Genomic DNA, 24,219 nt, shown 5'->3' with positions numbered 1-24,219 from the left:
TTTGTCATTTTGGATAATGATGATTGTTTACATTCAGCTTCCAACTAGATTATTCATGAAGTCAAGGCAGAAGTCACAAGCTTGTTTTAGGAAAGTGTGGGGGGCACCAAGCTTGTTCCAATAATGTAGTCTATTTTTGAGGATCAAACAAACATTGGTCTCTCTTGCCATTTCCTCTCTCTTCAGAGTCTTATCAGTGTCTATAGTCTTCCAGGATAGGCCCTTTTTATCTGAGTGCTGCTTTCCTCTTCTTTCCCATGGGATGGAGAGTTTGCTGTTCCCATATTACCGCTCTCTCACTCTCTATTTGGTCCACTCTGAGTTTGTACTTCAGCGCGTTCGATGGAGTTCGACTTCACTATTCTGCAGGACATGTTTTACAGTAAAACAAATCTTAATGGAGAATTACTTGTCGTAAAATTGTCATTCATAGCTGTGAATCCATCGGGACAGAACGGTTAACTTGGCTAACTGGTTTCAGGTTTGTTTAAGTTAGTAGGCTATAGGCTACTTTCCAAATTGGCTCTGACGCATCGGTGCGACTGATGGGAGCGGAGATCTACAGGCGTCCTCGATTCATTACTCACAAGGCGCAGCCCAGACGGTGCGGATCACAGGTTGTGAAACTAAGGACTACTGGACTGCGCAATTTGTTTTCACATACTAAGTGAAACAGACCGTGCGTGTGAATTTAGCCTAGCATCTTTGCCTCATTAGTCATTCAATAGGCTATATCGACAGGATGTACATTGTGCTGGGAAATGAAAAGAAATCATGTCCGCTCAAGGACTGCTGAACGTTTTCTCTTGCTCTTCACCAGCATCCAAACATATTTCTAAAAGGAAATTACGGCAAACTCGAAGTTTAGATCCAGCATTGATACGAAATTATGGAGCAGATCCAAATGCCTCATCGGGATATCCAGGCGACACTAAGTTGCACTGTTTTGCCTCGAATCAAACAGGTGGTTTACCATACCTTCAAGCGTCCTCCGAGAACCTCGCGGCGGGTCAAGTGGAGGCGCGCGCCAAGACAAAGCGAGTGAAACAGCATCACTCATCTTCGAGCCTGTTCTCATCCTTAGACACCTCGTTGTTGGCTGACTTTAGCTCTGATCACGAAGGAAAGAACTTAAAATGGAGTACTGCAGATCTGTCGGTTGTTCGGTGCACAACGCCAACATCAGCAGGGAGTTCAAGTACCCTTTTCTCACCTCGAAAGTGGCTACAGAAAAAGCTGCACCATCAGGATACTCAGTCGTACACGGTGTACCAGTCTGAGGTATGAGTGTGATTTCATTCTGTATGGTTATAATGTGCGAGATTTAGGGTTGTGGAACTATTCCCCTGTCTGTCAGATTGCAGTTGTTCTGGACACCAGCTTTTCTGTTTCTTCTTCTTCTTCTTCTTCTTCTTCTTCTTCTTCTACAAAAAGTTTGTAAAAGGTGATGCAGCCCCATTCATACAGGAGGGAACTAACTTACAGTAATTCATGCAGCATGGAGCTTAAACTAACATGTGATCTTCTATGAAGTCTTGAATACTTCTGTTTATTAGCTGGCATTAGTCAGTACTCAAAAGTGTGTGTGTGTGTGTGTGTGTGTGCGTGTGTGTGTGTGTGTGCAATGACTAGACTGGCTACATATTTAATAATCAGGTTGTATGTCAGGTGTCTTTGGGCCCATTTGTTCTGTTTTTATCTAAGCATTGCATTATAGGGCAGATTAGTGCCAAACGATGCCATTTATTCATTGAGGTACAGTATCACATTTTCACTGAATTGCTATGTTCTTGTTCCTGAGAGGTGTAGCCTTCATATCAGATATCATGAGTAGTTTACAAACTGTAATGTGGGTCCATTGCTCTGCAAACGCCTGCTGCAGAAGCATTGGACTTTCATGATATCAGAGAGGGGAGACGGACGGGTGGGAGGAGGAGGAGGTCCTCCGCAGCTTAGCCCGAGGTGGGTCTTTCTTCAGCCTGACTCCCTGTGTGCACTCGTACTGCACTCCTTAAATGCTCAAAGTTTAAAGCAGATGTAGCAGAGCTGCCGGACCCGCAGGCATAATTGGGTCAAGCTGCAGCACTGGGGCCAGCGTGGGATCCACTGTTTTGATCCGAGTGCCTCCCTCCGTTTGACAATCCAAAATACCTTCGGCTAAAACATGATTTCTGCTGGACACTGCTGACCATGGAGGGCAACTCTGATTGTTTTGAGTGTAACTGACTGTGTGTTCACTTGATTTTTGAAGAAGCATGGCAGGCCTTTAGAAGCTGTGGTTAATTGTGCAATATGCAGGTGTGATTTTTTTTATAATCATTTTGATTGATGACGTTGATAATGAGATTTCTGTTGAAAAATATTTGAGACGTGTTCTATTTTGAGATTTGTGTGGTCTAACAAACATGCAACTGCTGCTATTCTGCAGAATTCTGTGGAACCATGCTGTCTTGTAAAACTAAGCCATGCCTCACCAAATAAGGACACAACTTTGTCTTCAAGATAGTATGACAGTAAACCTGTTCTATAAAAAAAATACTGACAGGGTAGAGTTTTCAAATGTGTTTTGGATTAGTTCAGTTGTCTTGTTAGAATAAACTGACAACAATAAACTGTTTATAAACCCACATGATCCATTCAATTTGTTTGTTGTCTTTGGGAGTAAACTAAAGATGCAAACACTCCCCAGGTCTTGATTGTTCAGTACCTCTTAGCTGACTGTGATGGGCACTAGAGACGTGGCTTGTAGATATGGTTAGACTCTGAATGGGACAATCACTTGACATACCGTGTAATACATGATGATTGATAACTTGTTGGATTGAGATTCTTCAGTTTCATCTCTACTGTATTCCACCACGTGAACAATATTATGTCCTAAAGAGAATTTGTTAACTTGAGGAAGTGTACCGGTACATGAAGTTGTACACTTGAAGTTTGCTTTGCAAAATATGTCAACAGGATAGATGACATTAATGCAAATACTTCTGGCATCATGCAGGAGTTTCTCTATAACCCTTTCTTGGAGTGCAGTCAGGTCTGCTTCACAGTCTGATGAGTTCTTGCTATTTCCACAAGTTTCCCAAGTGTGGAGAAGAACCCAAGCAGTTCAGTGGTTAAGGTATGTGAGCATAAAACAATGACCCACACGCTTGGAAAACCTTGCGCTAACTCTTCTTCCGTTGTTGGCAGTTTGATGGAGACACAGTGAGCAATGGCATTGGTCTGTAGGGGTTTTGAAATATTTGAATGTATTTACGTGCAATTTGTAGTATACTAACTGAAGCATTTAGTCATTTAGTAGGCTTATAATTCCATCTAGGACATAGCAGGTATAGTTCCTTGTAACTGGCTTTCATTTTCAGTGACGAATTGCACTGGCATGGCACTGCTGTGATGGGTCTAATATACAAGTTTGGCATTCGGGTTTGCTTCACCACACTCATTAGGAAAGCGTCCAATGACAAAAACAAGCTCCATGACAATGTAAGCACTATCAATCACATTTATCCTGATTTGCACCAGAAAGCAAGCACACACTGCAGTGCTGTTAGCCCTGTAGAAGCGCAGTAATGTCAATATTTTATTTGATATTCTAATAGCAGCCCGAGGCTTCTAGTCTTTATTAGCTGCAAAGCACATAGCTTAACATTAATTCTACCATTCGTTCCCCTGTCTGAAACCTTTCCAAACATGTATCATTATGAGTAACTAGTTGATTGATTAGCAAGCATTTTGGCAAATCCACTTGTGGTATTTGTTCAGTTTCCTGTACGTTTGAATAGTCTGCTCAAAATCAGCATGACTTCTGACAGTATACAAAGTGCTAAAATCCATTGCAATAATTGATTGCTCCCTGGCTGTAGTCATTTAAATCAAGTCACAGTTTAATTTATTCTAAGTCCTTGCAGGCACTCCTCTCTAGGATATACTGTAAGGTTATCTGGTTGGTTTTTGGTGTGGGCTGTTGCCGAGAGACAGTCTCAATAGCTCAAGGGGCAGCCTGACAGAATTTCCCCCTTGGATGAAGCACTGCTTGGCACTGTTACTTCTTTTAAATGGGGTGTGTGCTCTTTAACTGGAAACTTTGTAATCTTCTTGTTTGGCAAAGGCTTTTGTTTCTGTGTGATGTTATTTATACTGGATTTAGCAAGCAATGCCAAAGCAAACAATGCCAAAATACACTTTAGAAAACAATGTATTTTAGTGGGGTGAATTACAGTAATAACTAGAATTCTGACTTATTGTGTCTTTACAAATGTTGTAAAATGTTGCACGATGGGGGGGAGAAATCATAATATCATAATGTATGCAGAAACATACATCATCCATTCAATCCAGGCTGCAAGTTGTGATATCCATCCATCCCAGTGTAGCAATAACGGATACATTTGTACTTAAACTTCAGTGAAGCATGCAATACAGCCTTTGATAGGCATTGTTACTCTGGATTAAAAGAGGCAAAGACTGTGATAAATACAGTATGGGCCTAAATCGATACTCGATACTCTTGCCCATGCTGCATGATTCATGGTCTCCCCTGTGAAAGATCACGTTGAGCTCTGAAATGGCTGAGTTGAAATGTAAAGTAAGAAGACATCTGGTTTACATGAAGTAAGCCCCCCACTCCTATTTCTCACAACAGAGTAGCATGACCTGATCTTTGGCAATGTTCCCCAAGCAAATATTTCTTCCCGCAGGAGACTGTCAGGGTAGGATATGTGCCATGGAACAGAACCTGCTCCTCGGCCTCCCGACTCCTTTGGCGTTTATCTGCCTGTGCTCCCACAGTCTGTAATGGAGATAAGTGTACAACTATGCAGCACTGAGGGCCATTACCGGCCTCCCTCAGGAATATATATTTTTTACTTTCTTATTTCGCCAAAAAAAACCCCAACAACATTATTGCAGAACAGCAAGTGACCCCAAAAATCTTATCCACTTTACTTCAGCACTTCAGCGAGTACAACAAGAAAAGCTGATGATGGGAATGTCAACAGCTCCTGCTTTTCGGTTTAATATACGGGAGACCTCTCCAGCCTAAAGAGACTGGGAAAAAGTGTCACTTCACATATACGGCCAACAAAGCCCAGTAAGAATTTGTAAATATTTTAGAGAGCTATAAATAGAGCTGACGGAAAGATGCTTCCCCTCCTCACAATGTTGTACATATGGGTTTGATATTGGGCAAGCGGCTGCTTGCCTTGTGCTGCTCCCTGCATGTTTATGTTCTGGGGCTTTTATTCGTGTGATTGGAGACCTCATTCCCTTTTTCCTGCGCCGCTGTGCTTTTGTTTTCTTTCTGTGCTGCGGATCACTAAACATTTACAACTCTTTCAGTGGAGGTTTATGGGCTGTGAAACGCCCAGCTGGAACATTATTGTCTTTTGCATCATGAGCAGATATAGTCTCTAAAACATGTTGGAAAATAATAATAATAATAATGATAATAATAATAAAAAAAAAACTATGTAATTGCCTTATCTACTGCGTAAAATTCAGACATCCTCCACTATGAAGAACATTAATCCTGAAAATTTATGTTTTTTTTTCCCGTCTGAACTTGAAGCATCCTCTCCGGAGTGAAATGGACTACAGCTAATTTGACGAAGCAACATTTTTCCATGTGACTATACGTATTTGTCATTGTTTGTAATCCTTCACAGTTAACATGGCTTATAAACCCCAGCGTGCTAGATTGGTAAATACAGAGGCCAATCCCACATCTGTTTGTGTCTGTGTTTCACTACAGTGCTGCGGACCTTCAGCAGAGCCGCAGCAGAGGCTATCGCTCTGTTTACAGAAAGGTTTGCAGTTGTTGCCTGCAGGCATCTGAGCCCGAAGTTCGTTTTTGCTTCATGTGGCTGTGGACATTCCCCCCTCTGACCACAAAACCTCCCTCACATCTCCAACTTAGTTATGCAGCCATTTTGAATTCATTTAGACTGATTTTAGACTTTTAAACGATGTGGCTTTCTGCCCCCCATGTCGTCCAATACTGTACCTCTCTTCTCTCTCTCTCTCTCTCTCTCTCTCTCTCTCTCTCTCTCTCTCTCTCTCTCTCTCTCTCTCTCTTCTCCCCCTTTTCACTCTCCCTCTCCATCTGTTATATTGTCTGTCCTATTCCACTATGTCTTTTTCTGTTCTTTTCTTTCTTTCATTCTTTTTCATGAGTAAGACCGTGACAGTAGAAGTTAGCAAAAGTGTTCCACATGTTCTCGGGGAAGGAGCACATTTACATGGGCGCTGATGGAGAACCCCTTTGGTCTTCTGAGGGGGAATTCAGTTGTTGGTCATCAATGGCAACTTGTTTCAATTAGACACATCCTCTGTGCATGAACTAATAGCCTTCATGTTAAATGAAATTCAGACTATTTTGTGCTGCCATGGGCATGTCAGTGGAGCGTAAATGTTGAGGGGCCTCACTGAGCTGGTGATGATGAATATGTTCTCATAGCTGTTGGTCTTCAGGGGCACACATCTGGCGATGTCTTAAAGCAGGTTCTAATGACATCAGCAGTCCCGGAGTGCGGACGTCTTGTTTATTTACAAAGTGGCCTAATGTTAGCTTGACCACATATGCTGGGTGCAGGGCTGTACGCTGCGAGCACCTCGTCGCAAATGCGAGTAAATATATATTAGTGCTAATTGAAAATATGAAATGGGAGCACAGGTGCGAGTACTGAATTCAACCCTTTTATTCGCATTTTGCTCCTAAAAATCCACACCAAGTGGATCAAAGTATAGGCTAGTACAATTTTCGCGCATCTGTATACAAATTTCATAGTTGACAACTCTAACGCTCCTGGCTGGAAACTCACGCTTTCAGCATCAACCTCGCTGTCTCTCACACACGCAAGAAATGTCACTCCAAAACCATTCTTCTTTTTCTTCAATCTGTTCGTTATCAGTTGGTGACTTTGTAGCGATTAGCCTACCGTTGAAACGGCAAACCATGATAAGAATGTTGACTATATAGCCTACAATTACCGTGTTCATTTCAAATATTATTATTATCACGGTTGATAAACACGGTGTGAAAACCGTGTTAGCTTCACCCCAGCCTGCATTTGACATAGGCCTGGTTGACTTCTATGAAAGAAATCCGACTGATTCTGTTGTCTAAATGATGGATTTAACCACGATTTGGTGTAGGCTTAGGCTACACCTGCTTTAAAAAGGCGGAACATTTTCATTGCAAATGTGCGCATCATATAGCCACTCTGCGTCTTTGTATGGAGGTTACATTCACATTAAATCCATTCCACTAACGTTATCAGGAGAATACCGTAACGTTTTATTTTGAGCTCTGGTTGTCACTCATTGGATATAACAGATATAGCCTACCAAACTCCAAGACGAGTCATGGTAGAGTAAGTTAAGCACAATTAAACATGACCAAGGAAAAAGTGACAACTCACAATGCCATGCCATGCCATGCCATGGTAGGCTACCTAAATCATAGAAGTTAACGTTACTGGACAGTGGACACTCATCTTTTCTATTACACCAGAAATATTTGTCTTTACCTGTGTTCGTTTTTTGAACATTTAAGTTATTTAATGAAAACATGATGTATCCTTGAACTATGCTTGACTCTTTTCCTAAAACCGAATGAAACCTAATTATGTTCACGTACATCTTAAAGTGACAGGCACTCAATTAGACCTACACGCCACCCCTGTAATATCATTACAGTGTAATCAATATGAAGTATTCAGTTTACTGAATATTTTAAGCTATAAGTAATTATGCAGATCCTAAAATGCTATAAATTGATAACAAAATGTATACAAATTCTGAATTCAAAATATGAAATAGAAACAAGACAAGCCATTTTCTGTGTGTGTAGGGTTTTGAGCAGAGACTATGATTGCCACTGCTGTGAATGATCTGTATCCTGCTTAAGGCAAGAACGTTTTCAAGGAAATTTCATAGTGCTCCTAAATTTTTTTCTGTGCTCCTAAACTTTTTCATTTAGGAGCACCTGTGCTCCTAGTGAAAAAGCTTAGCGTACAGCCCTGGTTGGGTGCTAGTACTACTACTCTTGTGAAACGCTCTGTCTGATTAACAGATAGTATTATCATGCCTCCAAATGCCGACTTTGATTGCAATCATGGTATGAAATACAGTGTGTACAAACGTCCTACAGTATGTCCTGTTGTTGATCATAGATCATAGACAACAGAACATGGCAATATAGAGATCTCTAGTGGACATGTTCGTCGCCACATTTTGGTAAATTCAGGAGCAGACTTTACACAGGAACTAATGTGCAGTGATGAACTATTTGGAACTATTTGAACTATTTGGATGAACTATTTTGAGAGTGGACATTATTTTCATTTAAGCACCACTAGAATATGTTTCAATTCAAATGATACCACACCCCCAGAAGGAATACCCAGTTCCAGATGGAATATCCATATGTTCATGGTTTATTTATTTTATTTTTCTATCATTTTGTCCTCTTTGCTCAATCATTTGATCCAAAGTACATAACATGTGTATGGCATGTTCCCACATATAACATTAAGAACGGTCATTTCAACCAGTGTCCATTTGTTCTTTTTCATCTCCGGTTTATGTTTCTAGTCGCCTTTAGAAGACTGCAAGTGTCTTCATCTTCGTGCCTTTAGGGGGAGCCATTTCCCTTCCATCCCCCGCCTGCCTGGAAGTGGCCTAATGAGTGCCTGGAAGTGAGGCCAAGATAACACAGTAAATGGCATATTTCCTGCTCCATCCTCTCGCCCCACATGGATGTGGTGAGCCAGTCTAATGGCTTTTTAAGAAGAACGAGACTCCACGCTGAGTGTTTACTCAGCACTACTTGTTTCAGAAAGTTCTGCCGTGTGAGGGACTTCATGAGAAAAGAATGCAGTGAAGAGCACATAGAGAACAAGGAAAATATTCCTGAAATCCATTTCAACATCACACAGTCCTTAGGCCACCTCTTTTTCAAAAGCCTTATTTACTTGTTGAAGAAGTTTTGAGGTCAAATGAAGTGTACTCTAATCAAACAGAGACTCGGCCGGGTCAGACCGCAGATCTTGTGCTCTCTGTCTCGCTTTGGAAATCGCTCTGTACCAGGTCACAAGCGTCAAATTAATCTCTGGGATTAATCTTCATCCAGTGCATCATTAGTGCTCTCTCTCTTCTCTCTCTCTCTCTCTCTCTCTCTCTCTCTCTCTCTCTCTCTCTCTCTCTCCCTTTTCACATTCTTTCGCGTCTATCTTTCTTACCTCATTTTCTGGGAATTTCTTTCCTGGAGGCATCTGAAACAAATCAAGCTAAACTGACCTGTCTGTCTGACCCCTAGAGTCAGGGTCTGTCTGCCCTCTCCCGGGGGCAGCCTTACTGCGGGACACTTAAAAGCACACTTTTACTCAAGGGACCTGACTGGAACAGACCACTTTCATCTCTAGTCGTCGTTTTAATAACGTGCGTCACATCCAAACAGCGAGGGCAGGCCTACATTGTAGATGTGCTGTGTTGCGGCAGCTGGTAGCCTGTAACAAAAGGAAAGGTCCGTGCACTGTGTGGGGCTCCATGCTATATGACTTTTTAATTCGATCATTAGGGACCTTGAAGACGTCTGGCACCAGAACAGACTTCTGGATGTGCGCACACTTGTTTTGTTTTTCAAATGTCTTTTTTAGAAACTCCTCAGCTACAGCATGCTTGATATGAGATATTTTCTCTCTACGGCAAGACAGTGACATTAGGCTACAACTAACAGTTATTTTCATTGATCCGTCTTAATCATTCTCTTGATTAATCGATTAGTTGTTGACGATCCTACCATCTGAAGATGTTTAGTTTACTTAGTTTACAGTCATATTCTGAACATTTTAAGAAGATGGTAGGTTGGCCCTAGCCTAAGTCTCGTAAAACTTTTTTTTTTAATAAACTCCTGCGAGGTTACACTTACTAAATCCGTGATGCTTTGTTTATTTGTAGAGGCCCTTTTCATGGCACTGCAGAAGTGTTGTCCTATTTTGAGCATTATTAGTGGTAAAAAAAATGGCGGTTTGGATAGGCTACGTTTAGCGAATGGCCTTTAGCTATTTGGGCAGTAAGTGCTAAAGCTGCTCGGTAGGCCTACACCTTCGGTCAACGTAATTTAGCTCGTAAGGGGGTATTTTACACGTTGTTATGGAGGGAAAAAAACCCTGGGTTACAGTAATCTGGAATTACTCTTAAGCCGATATAATTTAATAGTTGACAACCAATTGATATTGTTGTAGCCCTGTAAAAATTCCTATATTGATCGTGAGTGATTGGCAGAGTGGTTTGGAGGAAGTGGAGGTAGATCCCATTGTGATTCAGTGGAATGCTGTCTGCATTCCAGAGGGCTCTAGAGAGAGGGGTATCCCATCTCAGGAGAGCTAGCCTCTGGACTATGTTTTGACAAGGAGCACTGGAAATTAAACCTTGTGATTTGTTTCTTTGTGAACCTTTTTAGCAGCTTTCTAGAAAATATCAGGAAAACTGTTGAACCATTTTGGATCAAGCTTCATTTAATCATCATGAATCTCCATTGTGAGTTCTCCTCTTTTCTCCTGCCACCTGGGGACAGTGTAGGCCTAGTCCAGGGGTCGGCAACCTGCGGCTCTGGAGCCGCATGCGGCTCTTTAGCGCCACCCTGGTGGCTCCCTGGAGCGTCTTCAAAAATGTATGAAAATGAATGGGGGGATTTTTGTTTGTTTGTTTTAATATGGTTTCTGTATGAGGACAAACATTCTTAACGTTTTCCAATGTTGCAAAAATGTGCATAATAAATATTAAAGTTCAACATTTCTGTCAACGAAGATTTGATAGCCTGCGACACACGTTTCAGGGCAGCGCCGCGCCGTGCCAGGCAGGTGGCTGTAAACCTATGGTTGTAAACAAACCGGCGGGTGTGTCAGCATGGGCCATGCCATGGATCCCAAAGGGAAAAGGAGAAAGATAGCCGATGAGATCAGAGAATTTAAGGCAGAATGGACCGAATCATTTGCTTTCATTGCCATTGCGGAAGGATTGCCTGCATGTTTGCTTTGTAATGAGAAGTTGGCGAACAACAAAAAGAGAAAGACATTTAGAAAGACATTTTCAGGGAAGACTACCCAGTTGGGACTGAGAGAAAAAGTGCGATTGCAGTAGCCTACTTCTGGAGAAATTTTGTTGCAACCTGAGAGATATTAAAACGTGGAAAACAACTGTTCACGGGTGGTGATTACACGAAGTTGAACTACAGTGGAGTAGTCACGTGGTGTGTCATTCTCTCCGAGATGCGCTGCAGGGAAAAACGTAGGCTACATTTAATCATGAAAGCTCATTATGTACCCTCGTTGTAGCCTCATTTTGATAGTAGGCTAATATAGATAATACACTTACAGCCTGTGTTGCCTTCATATAAGGCTTACATAAGGCTTTTCATTTTTTGCGGCTCCAGACAGATTTGTTTTTTGTTTTTTTGGTCCAAAATGGCTCTTTGGACATTTTGGGTTGCCGACCCCTGGCCTAGTCACTCACTTATGACCTTTGTTTTTCTATGTTGAGAAAGTGTGAAATCAATCAATCTGCATTACTTGAAATTGTATTGTGATCATGTTGAGGCTTGCCAACGTGAAAAAAGAGCCCAGCTTAGATTAAAGATAGCAGGCCTACAAATATGATAATTGAACTGCCATGACTTCAGCTGATTTTGACCTGAGGGTAATGATGAGGTAGCAACAACATGTCAGAACCCTGTAGTTCCACCATGGACCTTTTATTTTAAATAAAGAAAAGGAAGCTTAAAACAGTAGACTCGGAATGTGTTGCCAAGTTGTTGTTTGTATTGTGATTGGGTTGTCTCAGTGCTGCCTATCTTATGAAGTAGCCGCGCAATTACCCTGAGCGAACCTTGTAGATCAATACCAGAATATTCACAATAGATAACCAATGAATTGTATCTTCAGGAGAGGCTCATCCAGACAGATAACAGCTATGCCAGTGACCTCCAAACAGTGACAGTTATGGCTCAATATGGCTTCTTGTCAGTAGTAGGCTATTACAGTACTGTAACAAGGAAATGGCTGGTAAATGTGCAGTATTTTTTTCGTCATTATAAATTAGCTTATAGATATACAGCAAATGGTGGCATAATGAAATGCATCCAGGAAATATTGTAGAATACCATGTCAGTGACTCTTCACATTTGCATTATGTACTGTAGGCTACATACCTATGAACAAGGCTACAGAAAATTGCATTTTGATTGAGACTTATAATGAAGAGATTATAATGTACCTCAGTTTACCACAGAACTTTACAATAGGCTACTGCTAGTCATTATGGAAAACTATTACAATTAAACTAATCATTTATATGCATAACTAATGTGCACTTAGGCTACATTTAACAACATACTTCTGCAAACAGCCTAGCCTACGGTGAGTTTACATGCATGACCTAATATTCATTGTTATCTCCTCAGATCATGTTAATCAAGCATTATCTTTGTTGTTCTGTCGGTCTTCCTCTGAGTTGAGATGTTTTGTGATGCCCCGCCTCTGTTATCTGTCAGCTTTTCTAACTTACAACTATAGGAACGTCCTGCGCGCGGCATCGTTTAGAGTGTCAATGGAGACGCGGTCTGTCAAGGAGATGTACGGGGCTTTCATTTGAGTTCGTCCTTCGCTGAATTTTTATCCGAATAAATTCGTCCGCCCTGTCTCCCTACCCATGTCTTTGCGTTCGTTGTTTGTGACGGCCCATTGCTTGGAGTTTTCCCCCATCAAAAGTGCAGATGAGGACCTCAACTTGCGACATGGAGGATGTTGTGATCTTCAACAGGCGCATTTCCTACCTTGTAAGTCAGTCCTCTTTTTCACTATGTCTTTCACTTTCACAATCTTTCACATTCTGAAACGTTCATATTCATAAGCAATTATTTTCCTCACTAAACGATTACTATTATCATGAATGTCAGCTAGTCTTTAGATTGTCAGTTAGTTATCCTGTAGCCTACTGTTATGGGGATATATTTGTTATGAGAGTGTATCTGTAGGTGTCTTGGATTGCTGTAAGATAGTAATTAGTGTGCTTGCAAAAGCACACTATTGTTCTTCCTATTATTATTATTATCAAATTTATTTATCTTGCGGAACATTTTTGTCTCCCTATCTTGTCCTAGGGATTTGGAGCTAGAGACGCCGTTCCACTTCTCACGCGTGCGTCCTGATGCGAGGATGGTGGCGTGTATAAAGCTTTTCGATACGCCTTGTCGTTCTCCCGTTATTCCAGTTTTTCCGGTCGATTTTTCCCCATAGGAATGAATGGAAAAGCGACTTTTGAGCGCTGATGCCCACACATTTTTCCACCTGTAGCCCAAACCGTAAGACATAAAGTCATGAAATTTGGTATGCTGATAGAGGAGACTACCCTGATTGACACCACCAGGTTTCATGCTCGCCACTTTCACGCTCTAGCGCCACCAACTGGTCAAAGATTGAAAACACGTTCATGCCCATAACTTTTGATCCGTATGGCCGATTTTTATAAAACTTATACCATTGGAATCCTCTGACTCAGCTGATTCCAACGCACCATGTGACGTCATTTTCCGCCATGATGGATTTTCCACCATTTTGAATTTTGTCCAAAGTCAAAGTAAAGCAACTCTGGCCGCATAGTTCCTCCGATCGTCATGAAACTTGGCACGCGTGATCTACAGACCAAGGCGGATCAACCGCCTTGATTTCGCCTTCATACGTCCAAGCGTTCGCCTGTGACAACCAATTAAATTCAGCGATCGAAGCCGCCAAACAGGAAGTGTGCCTATCTTGGAAATACTGTGACGTATGAAAGCCATATTTGGTGGGATGACTTGAGACCCCATCCAAAGCACCCTCAATAAATTTGGTGTTATTCGGTCTGTCGATGGCTCTATAATTAGCAAAAACGTGTGTGTTGGCGAATGTATACTATTAAGCAGAATAGCTCATCTTAAATGGCTTAGGTCATGCAGAAATGACATTTCAGAGTGATTTAAGATACAATGTTGATATTTAAAAAAAAAAATCAAATCAAGGCCATTCTTGTAAAAGTTATTGGTGTAATTATCACAGCACTATATGGTTCTGCTATGTAATTGCATACTTTCCTCACGGTCTAATGGTAGACCTGCACTTGTCATTCATTCATTGGATGGCTGAGATGGTCCGCAACGGTGCAAAGTGGGTATAGTTGTAGGGTCATTCGCAACGGGGTGTCTCATCCTGAGACTGTTTATATCTTAGCAATGCCATGACCCCGAGGGGCAAGTATGGACTTATGCGCTGTTAGGTGTGGAATGTGTTCATTTGGTATATATACTCGACAATCCACACGATGTTTCATACTGACGGTGTGTTTTGGATGATTTGTATTGACCTGAGCATTCTGGGTAAATCACTCGAAGCCGGCGAAATACCGGAAGTAGAGCGGTCGCCCTGTCTGTGGTGTGCGTGAGGCAACGAGGATTTTAATTAGAATGTATATTTAGACTTCAAATTTCGGAATTTGAGAGGTCTAGTTATGAGGGTAGACTAAACTAACTGCAGTTCAAATAGTTGGTTTTAACTTTACCAAGGCTGTTTTAATACTGAATTGCAACTACTGTTATGAAGACTGTATGAAAGACTCTTTATTTTGTTGAGGTGTGGTTGCCTAGCGACGCTCCCTCGTGCAGTCTCATGTTTAGTTTTATCAGACGTAGTGTTCTATGATCTTTGGTTAGTAGCAGGCTATTGAGAGTTGCAGTCATGACGTTAGCTTTATAGAGATTAATACAGAGTGAGTCTACTACCTGTAAGTTGAAGTTGTGTGCGTCCATGACAACAAAGTAAGTAAAAGTAATGTTTGGTTATGTGTATTGTAGGTGGGATGTGTCGTTTACGTTAATATAATGCAAGTGATTAGCATGCTAAACGGAGATTTAGCATTCAGGGGATGAATGAATGCTGTTTATGTTACGTGTGTAATTAAGACAAGTTGTGCTCATAGAGAGATAGAGATACACTTTATTTGGTAATCATATTACTAATAGCATTTTATTTGGTTCTTTACAGACCACACATTCCTATATGTGGCTGGTCATGTCTAAAGTGTGATTATTTTCAATAACTACTCTTCCTGATTGATTGTCATTGACACCGTCAGCGTGATTATTTTCAATAACTACTCCTCCTGATTGATTGTCATTGACACCGTCAGGGTATGGCTCACCAAAAGAGGGAGAAAGTAAGCTGTGTATGGCAGGTACTTGTGTGGTAGGCTAGGCAGTACTGTTCCATGTAAACTGCAGTGGTGGACTGCGAGATCGCTGGTCAGGCCACCCCAAAGAGTAGCCTAGGCATCACCAAATGGAGGACCACGGTCCGGGTCCGGACACAGTGACGGTTCTGTCCGGACCCAGCCTAATTGTCAGCCTAATATCATCAAAGAGCATCGTCCGTAGCCAAGCCAATCAACTCGATTGTTTACCTTTCAGCAACAGAGAATAGGCCTAGCGGGAGAGAGAGGAGATGAGAGAAAATGGCTTGCTCAACAATTAGAAAAAAACGAATGAATGGACGGACCAATACGTTCATTCTGCTGTGAATATGTGCTGTGAAACTGTAGCGACGTTAGCGTCACTAACACGGGTCGTTTGAGGAAAGGTACAAAGTCCGTGAGGGCAAGTAACACTTGAAAAACCGCCGTCACGTCATCCTGCACTAAGCTTCCTTGTACGCCGCTATTAAAAGTATTACGGTTCCCCATTGACTCCCATTGATTCCGATCGATGTGCTGAAACAAACGCTGCTGACATATGACAGTAACCATTTCACTTTGATAATAACCTACATTTTTGTCCGACATAATAGAGCAAGAATTTCGAAATTTTATCGACGCAACGTGGAGAAACTTAGTGGAGAACAAAAACATTACATCCGTGACCCATTTTCAATGCAATTCCCCATTGACCCTGGGTCACGAAAAATGGCAGCCGTTATTTCTTGAATGTCAGAGTAATGACATTCAAAATGATACCTTAATAATACACCACCATTCATAAAGTAACGAAGTATGGAAAGCAAAACACAATTTATCACATGGATCACCCAAACGACTTTGTGCCAATTTTCAACCGCGCAGCTTTTATTATCATAATAATGGGTGTGAAATATTCCTTAACCACTAGATGGCGGCATGGCACAGCGCACTTTGCATGACACCGCAACCATGATACAGGAAGTAAATGGTTGCTGTGTCATGCAAAGTACAGAACAAACAAACTTAATGTTAACGAAGTTGTTAACATTACGCCCTGAAGTAATGTAAACTGTAGCCTATTGTTGTTTGTGCTACAAAGAAAACTTTAATTGATATTATTGCAATATAATTATTATGGCCAAAATTGTTTTTATGAAATGATATATCAAAGCAGGTAGAAGTAACTGTAGTCACTTGACATTTCTGAGGATTTACATATTTCCATCAGTGCAGTGGTATAGAAATTCTTCAGTGGAGGCACCACACTAGTTAATCACGCTATCAACATCTTCTTACCTTTTCTTCTGTTATTACTATTCTTTAACTTTATGGTAGACAGTGAGTCCAGCAAATTGAGAACCTAGGATCCTGTTTATGTTTAAGAATGTGACTCCAGTATATGTTGAGACGTGGAAAAGGGGGTTATATTTATATAATGCAAATGATTATGTTAACAATGTCATCGAATATGTTGTACAAACAAGATGAGCGAAATGGTAAGCTTTTAAGAAATCATCATCCACATCATAGTATGATGCTGTGTGGGGTTATGGACTTGACAGTTTTGCATGGAATTGCCCATACAGTATATACATACAGTATACATATTTAAGCAATATAGCACGAGTGGGAGTGGGTTGTTGCTAGATATTCCCACGGGTGTTGTTCGGCCGTAGCCTCGAGGCCGGAGGCCGAGTGGCGCAGGCAACAACACCCGTGTAAATATCCAGCAACAACCCACTCCCACTCGTGCTATATTGCTTAAATATGTATACTGTATGTATATACTGTATGGGCAATTCCATGCAAAACTGTGTAAATATGATGTAAATATGGTGTAAATATCCAGCAACAACACAAGTGCTATATTGCTTTTATACAACAATTCTACCACTTGTTTTTTGCGCTAATTTCCCATTATAATGTAAATCGCTAAAACTGTCTTGTTTGTAGAACTAACTTCTCTCCGCCACAAAGTTCTATTACTTGCAGGACAAACTGCCATTACTAGTTCTAAATGGATGGTTGCTATGGCCAAAGGCCAGTCATTAGTTCTAAAAGCACGTTGCTATGGCCAAAAGCCAGTCGTTAGTTCTATCTCTCCCGTTGTCAAGCAATGCAGAATATAGCCTAATAAACGTTAGCTCGCATTGCGTCTGGTTAGGACATGCTTTTAGCTTTGAAACATCACTATTTTACTTAGCCTACTTGCCATCCAACTAGCTAATATCCATCTCCGTCATATTCTATGTTCTGAGTGTCTGTATTTCAGCTTGGATGCAACGTGACAGTTCGTTTTACACTTGACAATTTGACATTGTATCGCGGAGTGATTTATTATTAGCTGTGAAAAGTCAGAGTGGATTATCGTGGGATATTTCAACTCATGGAACGTCTCTCGGCCAATCAGAAACAAAGAAACAGCTTCATAGAACCCAATTGTTGTATAATAAGATTTGACACATTGCAGTTTTTTAATGCTGGGGTTAATTATAAATCAAAGAATTGTGGGTAGATGTGGGTGAACTGTGCAACATGCAGTTTGTAGACAAGAGGCAGGACGTAACAGACAGATATTTGTGTTTGAAGGGGTGGTGTGTCTGTGTGTGTGTAAGTGTGTGTGTGTGTGTGTGTGTTTATGTGAAAGTCTTCGTTGCTAGTCAACTCAGCGACATGCAGTTTGTGGACAAGAGGCAGATGTAACGGACTGACGTTTCTGTTTGAAAGAGTTGTTTGAAAGAGTGTGTGTGTGTGTGTGTGTGTGTGTGTGTGTGTGTGTGTGTGTGTGTGTGTGTGTGTGTGTGTGTGTGTGTGTGTGTGTGTGTGTCTTTGTTGCCGGTGTACAGTATTTCTGAATATGAATGCTGTCTGGACAGGAAATGGCATAGCTTTTATCACATGCAACCAATCCAAAATCGATTTCATATTCAGAAACGTTAACCAGTAACAGCCTGGTTGCTTTGACATATCAAAACCAAATTTTATCCTATTACATCATTTGAACAGGTGAGTCGTCCTGTTTATTTTACCATCCATTTGAGGCTATAACACATTGCAACTTATTCAACAGTGAGTAAACTGCGGATGTTCCCGCATAACAGGATAGCTATACTCCTAACATTACTCGTATTTGTTCTAGAAACATGCCTAGTTTCTTAGGCTCCCTCCTTCCTTCAGTGGTTACGTGTTTCATGCTAGCTACACGTGAACAACTCATACTTAATTCAACACAAGGTCTACAGACCTTAGAGGTGTACATTTCATTTTCATACATCAAAGCATTCGCCCGTGACAGCCAATCAAATTCGATGGTGAAGCGTCCAAACAGGAAGTGAGGTCAAATCTCGGAAATGCTGTGAGGTATCGAGACCATATTTGGCGGGATGATTTTGGACACCATCCAAAGTAGCCTCAGTAAATGTGTTGTAATTTGGCCACTAGGGGGCGCCGCAATTAGCAAAAATGCATTTTGGCTCATATCTCTTTACGTCTTTGGGATGACATCTACATTTTTACATAGAGCTCCCCAGTCCCGCCCACAGCCTTGTCCGGAAGTAAAAATCCAATACAATTTCTCCATTGACAATTGGAGAATAAGCCATAACATCGTAACCGTCCATGGTAGACTTAAAACCAGCTACGATGTGACTAAGCGATTATACCTGCTCATATAGATGTCAAAAGTTAATGGGGGCATCAACCTTGTTTTGAGAAAACAATGCTTTATTCACGATTTAACGAGAGAGTACTACACTACCCGACACCCTAACGTGTAAAACTGGTGAAAGCAGAGCCTTTGATTGGTAGAGATCGCCGTTGCCATGGCAATGCCAAACAAACTGTACTCAGCTTTTCCCGCGCCTATCGTCCAGCTTCGTCTCGCTGGAACTTCAAAACTTAAAATGGCTGCAGGGCTGATCAGGACCGATGTGTGGTCTTCCGAAAAATAACGGTTTTCTCATCTTGAAGGTTGAATTTACTCAATGGAAACGGTAGGAAGTAATCATCTTCTTTTCTCAGATTAATATGGAACCATGTTAAACTATCTTTAGGCTGCAAATGTTGGAAATGTGTGTACGTTTGCAAAGCATCCTGGGATTTGAGTTCTCTATCTCGGAATTTAAGATATGTACACAGTCTTGTACCTTTCGCTTTTTTTACATTTTCTGTTCATTTTTTCACTCGAAATTATAAGTTATATGCTTATGAGTCACATCGTAGCTGGTTAGCCTAAGGCATGGTCTAAAACTCTTTATATCCGAATTTTTCCAGAAGTCAATGGGAGAAATGAATGAGAATTTTACTTCCGGACAAGCACCTCTCTCGGAGGAGGGGCGGGACTGGGGAGCTCTATAGGAGGTGCTCTCGGACATACCACTGATAAACCTAGGCAATTCGTCAGGTCAGTGTAAGAATTCGGCAATCGAGGGCAACGTCGCCAAACTCGAAGCAGCTTCGCGTCTTGGCCAAACTTTGGCGCTTTGACCTGAGGGCGAGCTGTCGCGTATCCTGCCGGGGCGCTCTCGCGGCGCTTCGGAGCAAGCACACTTCGCACTTTCCCACCGGGAAATGCATTCTAGTTTGTGCTATTCCTTCCCTTATAATCGTAGTTCTTCTACATTTCCTGCTAAGAATGTGTGTATAGAGGTCTAGATAAGGGCAGAAGATCCCAATAGATAAGAGAGTAAGCTACTGTGGCTCTCCCTCTCTTGGTTCTAATAGGCTATATTCTGTTCATTATTATCATAATTTTGAGATGATTAAATGCCTGAAGTCGTTAATATCCTAAACCTCATTTGATACCTATTAATTTATTTTCACTTCACTAGAAATAATTTTGATACACATTCATATCTACAGTCTTATTAAGATTTCTGATTCTCAAAAAGATAGCTAAAGAGTGCAACACAGAAGTCATGTGCAACTGTGATGGCAATCATGCATACCTAATATCCATGTGATCTCAGTTAAGGTATCCTCACTAGGCAATCATTATTGACTCATCAGCAATGGCATCCAACAGAAGGCCATCAGAAATCTTCATAACACATAGTTTGCATAAGCATGCATTCAGCAATTGTGCAGATTCAATCAGCTCAGTTCAACGCATTGAATGTATGGATTTAGCCTGATCGTTGTACAGCATTAACCTGATAATACTTGGTCATACAATGTAGTGGTACAGCTGTATTCTTTCAGGACAAGCAACCACAATTACTGTAAGAGCTGTATGATGTGGTTATTTGAAATGCATATTGCGAATGCATAAAGAGCACAACTGATGCATGCATTCCTTGATAGTGCTGACTCAATTTTTATAAAGCTGTTTCTGCATTAGAAATAAGTTCTAAAAAATGCCTTTGAAGAATATAGCATATCATATATCGGTCACCATATGGATCAATAAAGGCATTCATTCATTCATTTACCATATACATTATGATATTGGTCATTGCCATCTCTGGACCCTGGGATGATGCTTCACACTTTTAAAGAAGTCTTTGTCTGCAAGATCTGAAGTCATACATCAAAGACAGGAATAACTGGAACAGATTGTTTAGAAGTTAAACAATGTTGTTTCCAGGGAGGGTGATGGGCAGAGCACTCACTTCTAATTTTAGCATCTTTCAGAACTTTGGATTGCTCTGCTTTGAAAACAAAAACACTGAAAAACAGCAAATACACACTAAACTGAACAGTGTCATGATAGCAGAATGAATATGGCCCAGTTGTGCTTCATCAAACAGTGATATTGTAAATGTAAGCTTTTCAATCACGCTGTGTACGTTGTAACTCCAGTGATATTGTAAGCTATTCACTGTTGTTTATGTTGTTGTAACTCCTCTCGAATGAGACGGAACTCCCACTCAAATTCTGGCTCCTCATTTGTCTCCTTACTTTGGCGTTTGACATTATTTTAAAAACAGTATAGATTATTTTGTCATTAATCTAGTTTTTTATGGATTTGGCCATTTTTTTAAAAACGAATGACCACTCAGTGGCCAGTTAAAATAAGTGACCACTGTTTCTTTTTAGTTCCAAGTTACATTCCACTGTGTATAAACAAAGCTGACACCATGTGGCTTGTAGTAAGGCAGGTTTAACGGTTCAGGGTGGGATAGAAGGTGATAACGATCTGTCTACTAAGACATGCACAGTTTGGGAATTCTTTCTCTAGCATAAATAAAACCCCCATGGTCGGTCACGTATATGACCATGGGGTCGTGATAAGACAGAGACCAGGAGCTAGTCCCCGTTTGCCTTAAGACCAACTCCAATGTATTCTGGCCTTGCATTTACTGAATGTCAGGAAGTGTCGTGTGTATGAAAGGCGCACTTAAAACGGTGTTTATCATTTACGTCAGTCTTGCAGTCCACTTCCACCATTGTCTCCAATATAGAAACCATTCGTCTTCTCGTTCAAGTTTTAATCACGCTCTGCCATCAATTAAGGATATGTATTGTTGATTCATAAATGCCATACTTGTGTTCTTTAGACATACACATCCTGCTATTCTTATACACATATAGCATATCACCTTCAGCAAGGTGAATGATATATGCCCCTTTTTTCTACCAAGTAAATGAACATTCTTTCACAGATTACAAATCGCAGATTAAAGTTATTAACAAAATGAATGTAATGACAAACATTATTCTTTGTTTCTTTGCTTTATTTTCCACATTCAGTCGAACAGCCGTTATCACGGTAGGGGAACTGGTGTTTGTTTTGGCTGCGTGTCTCTGGAGGTACTGAATGAACGTGTGAGGGACCCGGTGGTTCCTTTTAGCGCTAGCCAAGTCTGACAAAAGCTAGCCTGGACAGTGGACAGCATCTGATTCATTTTCACATCTGAGCATATTTTCCAGTCTCTCAGTCTCTCTATCAGTGAGAGAATTTCAGATACAGTCAGTGACAGACATGCTGATAAAAGCCGGTGTTCTGTTAAGTGAGTAGTGTGAGCGTTGTGTAAATGTTGTAAATGTGGTAATGTCTGAATCTGAGCTACAGGTTGACCTATTCATGAGTTTATTGATTGAGCATTGCCTTAAGATTGCAGATGATCTAGTGTGCAATGGGACTAAAGGTTTTATTGTATGGACTTTGAAATTGCTTGGAAATTGAACTGGCTGATCTCTTTCAAAGGAGTGCCACCTCTCAAGTGTGTTACATTTTCTATCAGGGAAGACATTGAATGCATACATACCCACCTGATTAGAATTGTATTTACGTGCCGATTATGTTTCAACTGTCTTGCTGTTTATAGTTCAGATAATATGCTCAAAGAGATCATGTCTACTGTAGGTAGAAATAAGAAAAGCAATAGCTAATTCTGGAACTGCTTTAACTATTTCATGAATTCTCATCAACCTTTAGCCAATATTTTCATAGGTCTTAGAAATGCCTTAAGCTCGAGCACAACACAAGTTCACCATTTCTGTGATCTGAAGGCCACATAGGCCAGACCAAAGATCTGGTGGACCTGGAAAAACAACCTGGGAATAGTTTTCACTTGCAGGGGAATTTTAGTGTTGATGTTGTGAAATGAAACCTGGATTAAGATTTGGCAAGACATTGATCCATATAAAAAGTATAAACACTCCATGATCCACAATTGGATGCTTTACATAATACACACCAGTTATTCTTGGCCAGTTTTTGGAGCCCTGCGAGTATAACTGATATTTTTTATATTAATTGAAAATAAGAAAAAGGAACCAACTAAGATAAGAAGGCTTATTCTTAAGTTTGTAAGCAAAAACCTGGATTGTTTATTAAAATTACTTTCTATATGAGTTGGCTCGTTGTAAATGTACTGGGGATGTTTAATGCTATGTATAGTTTGTAAATGAATACTCACAGAATGTTTTTGTCTAGACCTTTTTGACCTACCCTGCTGAGCTTTACAGTTTTTCAATGGTCAATTTCCCTCTTTGTATTTAACCTGGCACGTAATCACACATACTGTAAATTCTGGTACTTTCCATAGTCTTTGTCACCACCAACTATTACAGTGTCTCTCTCTCTCTCTCTCTCTCTCTCTCTCTCTCTCTCTCTCTCTCTCTCTCTGTCAGTTCTACAATTGTATAGTAGAGCTAGGGAATATCCTTGGACTCATAGTTTAAGAATGTTCTACATAAGTAGTAATCATAGCAGAGTAAGTGGAGAAAAGCCTCCTAACACAGTCAAAACATCCCAATTATTTAATTATGTGATGCCTGGCTGCTCTTATTTTTCATTCATTCGGTTAAAAAAGGACTACTGAGTAAAAGTAAATACTGTTGTACTTTCACGGTTATGAAGTGAATTTAGGGCAGTGATGGACATACTCTAGCTCTGACTTTTGAAAAAGTAACTTCTATGGAAAAAAAATGTAGCATCTCTTAAAAAATCTCTTAATGTAGTAATGCAACAAGGCGCCACTGTCTGAAGAGGCACGTGTAAAAAACCTTTGGGTGACTGGGGACCGTTTACCATTTGTCCATTCCTCACAGGGCCTGCTCAAAGCAGTAGCAATATGCAGGTTTTGTTGTTTTTACCATAGACACGCTTTGGCTTTGCCTCCCTGCTAAGAGAAGACTCTAATGAAGGCCCTAATCAGCTATGCGCTAGCTATATCTCCTGCTGTTGTTGTTACGGTAACTCCACACAATAGGTCAGTTAGAATTACGCTGGCCTGTCCATATGCATTCTCAGCCCACATTCCGGTGGATGTCTCTGCATTTGACGAATGTGGTGTTTACTTAGTGTGCTTGCAAATTGTTTCACATGTTATGTAACATCGTAACGAGGCTCAGCAGTCCACATGGTTAGAGCTGCTTCTCTGCAGCAGCTGGAGATAATGGTGCAGCTGTGTGTGTGTGTGTGTGTGTGTGTGTGTGTGAGGTGCCTCAGCCAGGATTAAACACACATTCTCAAGACTCCCAGACCTCTGCTGTGCGGCAGGAGGCCTA

General features: G+C 40.9%; 1 protein-coding gene across 2 annotated transcripts in view; it reads left to right on the top strand.

Moving 5' to 3' along the window:
- The first annotated feature begins 774 nt into the window (after window positions 1–774).
- The window catches only part of LOC134078586 (rho GTPase-activating protein 6-like), a 44,064-nt gene continuing 20,619 nt past the window's right edge, over window positions 775–24,219 (top strand). Inside the window, exon 1 of one of the 2 annotated variants that reach the window (XM_062534612.1) lies at window positions 775–1,281. In XM_062534612.1, coding sequence (XP_062390596.1) covers window positions 775–1,281 — 507 coding nt within the window. Of the gene's footprint in view, window positions 1,282–12,644; window positions 12,839–24,219 lie in introns of those variants that run through there. The other variant, XM_062534613.1, reaches the window with a different exon arrangement.

The sequence above is a fragment of the Sardina pilchardus genome, chromosome 4 (genome assembly GCF_963854185.1).
Source record: "Sardina pilchardus chromosome 4, fSarPil1.1, whole genome shotgun sequence".
Taxonomy (NCBI): domain Eukaryota; kingdom Metazoa; phylum Chordata; class Actinopteri; order Clupeiformes; family Clupeidae; genus Sardina; species Sardina pilchardus.
This window is presented reverse-complemented; position numbering and strand designations above follow the sequence as displayed.